The 8,722-nt window shown below is 37.8% G+C and overlaps 2 protein-coding genes across 2 annotated transcripts; one reads left to right on the plus strand and one right to left on the minus strand.

The window, feature by feature from the left end:
• The first annotated feature begins 548 nt into the window (after positions 1 to 548).
• plaat1l (phospholipase A and acyltransferase 1-like) lies at positions 549 to 5,623 on the plus strand. Its single transcript, XM_066710001.1, has 4 exons — positions 549 to 681; positions 2,297 to 2,426; positions 2,853 to 3,106; positions 4,563 to 5,623. Exons 1-4 carry the CDS (start codon positions 673 to 675, stop codon positions 4,626 to 4,628), a joined length of 459 nt encoding a protein of 152 aa, XP_066566098.1. The 5' UTR covers positions 549 to 672; the 3' UTR covers positions 4,629 to 5,623.
• A 1,450-nt stretch (positions 5,624 to 7,073) lies between these two features.
• LOC136753375 (ensconsin) lies at positions 7,074 to 8,690 on the minus strand. The gene is made up of 4 exons (XM_066709461.1): positions 8,584 to 8,690; positions 7,958 to 8,051; positions 7,779 to 7,866; positions 7,074 to 7,653 (listed from the first exon to the last, which is right to left on the minus strand). The coding sequence occupies exons 1-4, from the start codon at positions 8,642 to 8,644 to the stop codon at positions 7,144 to 7,146; spliced, it is 753 nt and encodes a 250-aa protein (XP_066565558.1). The 5' UTR covers positions 8,645 to 8,690; the 3' UTR covers positions 7,074 to 7,143.
• Positions 8,691 to 8,722: the final 32 nt, after the last annotated feature.

The raw sequence follows: 8,722 nt of genomic DNA on the forward strand, positions 1-8,722 counted from the left end.
TTTTGGTATATATGAATAGGTACCTGTTACCTCAGAAACAATGACTGCTCCATCCATACTATGGAAAAGTTATCTTTCAACTAAGACTATCGTTTGATTGGCGGCGCGTGTTTTTAAATATGTTGATGTGACTTGCTCTTTATGATTGTTTCGTTTTAACTGATGTTGTCTCAGGATGTACAGGGCCACTGCTTTGTGGTTATGTTTAAATGATCCATCCATAAGAGAAAAAATTGTATCAAAGAGCCTTTGGCTGTGTTTGCAAAGAGGCAAAACTGTAAAACAACACAAACAAAAACACAGAATTAATTTGCCACAAATGAAAGCCCCTTACCCCTTAAATAGCTATAAAAGCTGATTGAGTGTTATACGTGACACATTTCTTTGGCTTCATGGTAACAAGCATGGTAGTAGCATCATCATCATCGTCCTTCAAACATAACACAATATTGTGCATTAAAACCAAACTTGAAGATGCACTTAAAACAAATCTGCCTTATTAAAACAAAAGACCCCCGAGAGACGAAAGGGAAATCCCCAGCCACCTCTCAATTCAGGCATCAGTGTTCACTTCCTCTTCTACATATTTCAAGTCTCTGCAACGTGAGAGAGAAGTCATTACCTCCTCAGGACTTTAAACCACAGAAACGGACCCAAGTGCTTCCAACCCCAATGGGGCAGGTAGGACTGTATAATTATGCTATTTTGCCTGTTATGTACAGGGGTTAAAGCAAAGTGAAGTATTTGCACCTTAAAATGACAAGGGAAGACCATGAAACTAATGTAAATTAAAAATTCGTATTTTTATGATGACTAACTGAGATATAAGCATGCAAATAAGCATGAGCACAGCTGGTGTATTTAATATATTGATGGCACTGTACTAGCATGCCACAAAACAAAACAGCATCTTGAAATACATTGACTGTGTTAAAATCAGGTTCAACACAGAACAATACAGGTGCTTTTGAAATCTTACTGCAAAATCACATTTACATGTTCAGTTCAGTTTTTTTAAGAAGTTTGTTTCATATGATGAGGGTTGGAGGCCGATAAAGAAGTGAGTACTCCACAGGGATTTATTTTTGAGGTGCTCATGGGCTAATGCTTCTCACACCCAGCTGATTGGGTTGTTCTTCATACGTTTTTCTTCTTCTTTACATCACCTGTGTCAGCAATGAACCATGACTGACTTTGTTCTTGCCTGATTTAAAGTGGAACAGTCAGAGCAAACCTGCATGTGTGTTCATCACACTAGCAGCAGTCCAAAGTGAATTTAAAAGTTCCTCAGTGACAAAACAGTTAGGTTTGCAACTAACCTTCTCATATACAGTTGTTGTTGAAAATATCCACACACTTTGGTTTGAATGAAAGTTATTCTTTTAGTTTAATAAATGTTATGATTAATTTGGTTTAATCTATATTGTTAAACTGTATTTATTTACCATTGATATCAGAATTTGTTGAACACTGATATAGCCTAGAGAAAAATGTAAAGGTTTTCAAATGATTGAACTGTGTTAATGCAGCGTTTATCTTACATATCTGGTCTTAATTCAGTTCGGATACAATATTGCTGATAAATAAGTAGTTGAACGAACACTATTTTTGAATGAATCACTGTCCAACATCGTTTCAAATGAAAGGTGGGAATAATTTAAGTTTAAATTTGCACATACCATTTTCAAACCTTCAACTGCATAGTTTTTTGTGTTTAACACATTTGTCAACATAACAAACAGAATGCAGAATCCTACACAGACTGCATTTTATTTCAAATCAAATGATGGCTTTGGTTTACGCTGTAAAGATGCACCAGCTGTTATCAGATTTAGGGCCGGATTAAATCAAAACTTTGACCCACCCGCTAATAGCAAACTAAAAACCTGTACATCATAGCAGTTACATTTCTGATTAGAAGAAAGTGGCATCTATCTAAAAATGCAGCCGCAACTGAGTACAGTTCTGTAGTTTTCTATTAGCGGGTGGATCAAAGTTTTGATTTAATCCCAGCATTAATTGTGTTGACCTTTTGCTGTTAGTTGCTCTATGGCAGAACATCTTGTAAGGTTATAAACCCCATTAACACCCTCATAGCTCTGTAGATTTACTCTATGTTATGTGTAAATGCAACATTAAAAATATGATATATATATATATATATAAAATATATATATATATTATATATTAATATATTAAAATATATATAAAAACATAAAACAATTTTAACAATTACATGTCAAGAAACTTTAATCGATTGATTTATTTAGTTCTTCTTCTTTCTTTGCTGCTGCAGCGCAATTCTCAACCACAGCTTTTTCCTGGAGACATCATCGAGTTTCCACGGTCAAAGCATTTTTCTCACTTTGGGATTTATTATGGAGAGAGAGATGGAGTTCCCTACGTGGCACACTTGACATCTCGAGGTGAGTCACACGAAGTAAGCAGGTCTTCTTTGGGAATTATTATGGATACTTTTGCCTGAAAATGTTCTGTATTTTGTTGTTCATGGCAGTGAGATCCAAGCCAGTCACTATTAACAAAATACAATTCTTCTAATTCAGGCTTTCAATACACTACAGAAGACACATTTTGAAAAGTAAAATATTGTCATTCATACTGTCATTTTTGCCACAACCCTTTGAGTGACTACTGATATAATACAGCATCATATCTGCTCCGATAGATCAAAACAGGTGTGCCTTTCAATCAGTCCCCTTTGACGGTATAAAGACTTTCAGAGAAATTCAGGCTAAAACAGATGTCAGGGATATTGTCCTTGCAGAAAATGTAACCTCTTTGTTTCTCTCTCTCTCTCTCTCTCTCTCTCTCTCTCTCTCTCTCACACACAGACTCAGATTCAAAGATCCTTCTCTTCGGCAGGGCCCTGAAGTCCACAGTGAGAATTGACCCGGTAGACGTCGTAGGGAAGAAATATAAAGTTAGTAACTACTTGGATGACAACCACACACCCCGAGATTTTTACACACTTATCAAACCTGAGATCGACGAGGCCATGGGCAAGATGGTCACGTACGACATCCTCTTCCACAACTGTGAGCACCAAGCCACGCTCTACCGCTACGGGGTCAAGAAATCAGTGCAGGTAAACAAGCATTAACATGACTTAGTTCATAGTTCATAGACTTAGTTCAAGGCCCATAACATAACTCTCTCTCACACCTGTAAACCAGGCAAGCACCAGAGGGCCTGTTAAGGTGACCATATGAGTCCCTAGCCAGCCCATCACCCGAAGGGCTGGTTTTCAACACTGTATGCACATCAATGGGCTTTTGTGCTTGCATACGTTTTGAAATCCCAGCCTTGTATACTGCAGCTTCTCACAGCTTTCTACATTTCATTCATTGTTTTGATTTTTCAAGTCTGCTTAAGTCATAACGTCCCACTGAAATTATTAATACATTTATTTGTTTATTTAATTGTTGTTGCTGTTGTTGTTATGATCATCCTAAAGGGACACTCTGGTTGTAAGGAGATTTGGAATATCAGATGTATCAAACTGTGCTGTGTTTAAAACCACTGCTCTTACAAAACATGGCTGTGGGCTCCTTAATAACTGGAGATAGGAGCTTTGTTTAGTGTCTCATCTGAATAGAGGAATTGTGTACCACATAATCCCCCAGCCATCCTACCTACAGTGTCCCAGAGATGACAACTGAGACAAGAAAGAACATGAGATGCGTGTGTGCATGATATTTTCATGTGTGTAGCATAGTTTTTATTATAATTGTGAAAATGAAAATGTATCATTATGTTTTATTAGTTACTATGGTTTATTATGGATAGTTATTGTGGATTCTAGTTTGTGGGCATGGTTTACTAGGCCGCAGTCACAGATTTACAAAGTGTGAGCACACATTGAAGACCTATATGCGCACAGATTTAAAACAATAATCTGTCATTCCATACTGGGATTCGATTCATTCTGGTCTTCAACCAGCACCACATCCACCAGCATCCTCATTTTCCCAGATTCATTACTAAAAATACTAAGGCATTCATTTAATTAAAATGTGCATAAAGATCATGCAATAAAATGTCATAATAGTAACAATACTGCTTATTGCCATTAACTTAGTCCCATGTATGGCATTGTCACATAGCCCTCTGTATTAACCAAAACTCCAGCAAGGAAATAAACACATGAGAACATAAGAAAGTTTACAAACAAGAGGAGGCCATTTGACCCATTGTGCTCGTTTGGTGTCCATTAATAACTATTCTAACTAACCAAGTATATAGATGCATACAGATTGCAGTAATGTCCTTTACACTGCTATATTTTTCATGCTGAATTCTCCGAGAACAAAATGGGGAATCAAACAAATAAGGTGAGAGTCAGAGATCTGTAAAACTATCGCACTAAAAACACATAGTGTACACTTTTTACGGGGTTTTGAGAGCAATTTAAGCTAGGGCTCCATCTATTGGAGATATTGAATATGACCTCTGAGGGATTCTTAAACCCAGATGCTCCACGTCTGAAGGGAGAAACAGAAAATAAATAATTTCACTGTTTGTTCTTTTCTTTTCATTTGCAGATTGAAAAAATCTACAAAAAAATATTGCCCACCTGGCAAGAACTCTTTGAGAAGAAAAAACTGTAGAAAAGAAATGACAGATGAATGAAAAATTATTATTATTAATAGAAGAAACAGAAGGAGATGCAAGCCTGGTATACATTTCCCTTGTTGTTGAATCTTTAAAATCGAAATTGATTATTTTATTATGATTTTTAAAAATAATATAATATTGTAATAAAGGTTTCTTATAGAGAGTCAATGGAATATTCTACCATTGTACCATAGTAACATTGTAAAGGATTTTATATATAATACTGTAATATTGAGCCTACATAAAATCCCTTTCATTTTTACTTAATGGCAGATTATATGATTGATCCTCTGTCAGAAACCTTTCTGAAAATGTTTGTTTTAGACCTACAGACAAAGGTTAGTGCCAATTATACACAAGTGTTGCCATCTGACAGTAACAAAAACAATTAAGGGCTAGACTAAGGGCCGGATTAATTCAAAACCTTGACCCACCCGCTAATAGCAAACTTCAAACCTGTACATCATAGCTGTTACTTTTATGATTAGAAGAAAAATGGCTTCTTACTAAAAATGCAGCTGAAACCGAGTATAGTTCTTTAGTTTTTGAATAGCAGTTGGGTTAAAGTTTTGCTTTAATCCCAGCCTAAGACTTAAGACTTTGACCTACCTGCTAATAAAAATGACTAACTGGTACCCTTAGTTTTTTTCATTCATATTTTTATGAAATATGTTTTTGTTTTTAAATGTGTGTGTGTTTGTGAATTAATGAAGGATGTGCTGTATACTGTAAGCTATTTTCACTACTATTGAAGTTATGTCCATGATGCTGGAATTCATCTGACTGCCCTCAAATGTTTGTGACAGTTAAGCTTTTGTAATTGTAACTAACAACACTGCATTCAGTAGTTTAGACCACTGCATTATACTTTTATAAATGTGTATTTGTGAACCTCTAATTGTCCTGTTATTTCAATTCTAAGTGCATATCGTGTGCTTTTCCTTGTGAAGAAAAATCCACAAAATAAACAAAGATTGACAACTTGCAAGGAATGAGAATTTCAGAACTCAATCTCACTTTGCAGCACTTAATATATTTATTTTGAATTATAGACATTATATTCAATAATTGAAGTTTCTCCATTATCAGAAGAAAAACTAGATACACATTTCTTAACCAGATAAAATGCTTTACTTTTATAGAATATTAAATATTATTTTAAAGTGCAGGAAAGTATGTTTGTGTACACTTTTAAATGAATAAAATATATGCATATTTCACACGTTAGCAAAAAACTGTATTATTATTTTTCAGTTCTGTATTTGAAACCACATACTACCCTGTATACTGCATAAGTACATACTACATACTGATTTTCAGACCCCTGCCTGCCGTCATTAAGCCACCCGGACACAATAAAGAAGATTCCTTCAACAGGATGTAATACTACTCACTCCAACTGCAGGTGATATGTGACCACAAAGGCAAGGTTTTAAACATCTCCATGGGGTTCCTGATGGAGGTGAAGCTCTGTGTATATGCAGCAGCTTTACCCACTGCAAGGACAGTGTCTCTTTGGTGTTGGAGGGTATCCATGCTTGGCTGCACCCACCTGCCTAATGACAACCGTCAGAAAACATGTCCAAAATCAAGTGCAGGCAGGTACAACCAGCACCTCTCAAGGGCCAGGTCTGTGGTGGAGAAGGCAATAGGGCTAATGAAGTCCCAGTGGAGCTCTATCTTCCTGAAGGCCCTAGAGGTGAGGTTTCACAGAGGACATTGCCAAAGTATAGATAGAAATATCAGAGAAGTATATGACATGTATGTTTTACCGGTGTCAGTGAGGGGCACCTGAGCTTGGGTAGCTCTGTAGAATGATGGGCAACCACACTCAAGGTCATATGTAAGATGTTCTGGCGATTTATTGAATTGCTTTGCCTTTGACCCATTATTATTATTATTTATTTATTAGCAGATGCCCTTACCCGTGCCAGAACCATAGACTCCCTCTCTCTGCAGAGTACAGCACAACCTAGGGAGGATACTGCTGGGAATATGTAAAAGAATAAATAGGAAAATAAAAGAGGGGTGTCTGTTCTTTATTCATTAATAACTAGTTATTTTCTGTTAACAACAGACAGTCCTCTCCATAGAACTATATAGTTCTGCCAAATATACAATGTCATTTTTTCCAGATCACAAACCATATAGGCCTGCATCCAAACTTGCATATCAAGAGCCATGTCTTTGTCTTTCACCAACACTGTGTGCAGAATGTGACACAAATAAAAGGCCTATATGATGCAGTTTTATTAAGATTATCCTTTTTCTCCAAGGTGCCTTCCTCCACAACTGGTGCCTAAGACATGGGATGCTGTGGAGCCTGAGATTGATCAGGGTATTCCACTTTCAAATAACACAAATCAGGCCAGATTTGAGTGACAACACAGAAAAATCAACTACAGTAATTACTTAAATAAATACAAATGAGACCAATATACAAAGGTAAACATTTATAGATCTTAAATTGAAATATTGCAAAACAACAAAACTAACAAACAAACTAACTCATTTTTTTTCTAAAAATAATTTGATCAGGGACACGAGACGGTCCTCTCTGGCCTGGAACTCCTGTTCCCTTCTTTCCTCCCTCTCTCTGATCTCTCTCTCTCTCCTGTCTTCCCTCTCTCTGTTTTCCCTCTGTATCCTCTCCTCCCATTCCCTGTGTTCTCTCGCTTTTCTCTCCTCCCACTCTCTCCACTCCTGTTCCCTCTTTTCCTCTCTCACCAGCACCTCTCGCTCTCTCTTTTCTTCCCTCTCCAGATACATTCTTTCCCTCTCTTGGTCTCTCTCCTGCCATGCCTTCAGCATGGTCACAAAATCCTGCCTCCTCCTTTTTGCATCAGCCAGGACAGGAGGAACCAGGACAGGAGGAACCAGGACAGGAGGAACCACGACAGAGGGAGTGACGCTAGGCCTCTTTCCCAGAGCCTCCTCCATGGGCCCGTGCCACTTCCAGGATGTAGCAGCGCTCTCTCCACACTCACTTTTCATCCCAAGTTTAGATGCTTTCAAATCCTAAAGGGTGACACAATGAATTAATTTCTAACTGAAACTTAAATACACTTAACAATGAAAGAGAAGGTTAAACTGACAGTAGCAGGTAACAGAACAGTGCGACAGACATATTGGGGTTGAGTTACCTTGTATTTTTGTTTAAGGTTTTCCCATTTCCTTTTTACTTTCAAGGGCTCAATTTTTCCGACTAAATTGTGTTGTTTGACGAACTCTCTGGCGAAGACAGAAAAAGGGAATTAACAGCGTGGCTGTATGCAAGTACATTACGGGTTCAATACCGATTAAGTGAAGCTGGCGGACTCACTCAAACCCCCTCTGTGCTGCGTTTCTCCTGCCCGTGAAGAGCTGGCTGTTAGAGCCGCGCCAGTGGATCAGGGCAGCTGTGTGCTCATCTGTCCCTAAAAGAGCAATGCATCTCAGTGCCAATCTAGCAGTATTGAGTGCTATACCACATAGTATTAAAACTACTGTGAGGCTAGGATAGGGCATAGCATTTACAAGAAAAGATCATTCAGGCAAAGTTGAGTTTTCCAATTAGCATTGCTTTTTTCAGTTATTGCATACAGGCCTAAGTTACTGCTTTAGCTTAGCTGGCTGGTTAACTGTCGTTCGGTAAAAACAAACAAACAAAACAAAACGTTTCCTATATGTTATTGAAAACGACCTTTTTTTTTTAAATCAGAAAACATAAATAAAATGTACATGACCGTATTCGAAATCGCATACTACCCTACTACATACTGCATACTTTGTAAGTACATACTTCAGCTGCATACTGGTTTTCTGACGAGTGTAGTACCGGACGCAGTATGATTCAGTGCACTATATATGTCATGTGACCTCGGTAAAAAAAAAAAAAAAAAAAAACGTTTCGTAGAGCTAAAAACAACTGTGTGCTGTTGGAAACTGGGCAGTGTGCGGCTGTCTTACATCTGAACTCCAGAAAGCTTCCCTCACCGAAAGCCATGTCAGCCATCTTTCCAAAGTGCATGGAGCGTCGGCCGACCGTGAAGCATGCTGGGATGCCGTATTCATTGTAGTGAGCCAAGCCATGTAGCAAGCCATCCGG

Source organism: Amia ocellicauda, chromosome 1, assembly GCF_036373705.1.
Source record: "Amia ocellicauda isolate fAmiCal2 chromosome 1, fAmiCal2.hap1, whole genome shotgun sequence".
NCBI lineage: Eukaryota > Metazoa > Chordata > Actinopteri > Amiiformes > Amiidae > Amia > Amia ocellicauda.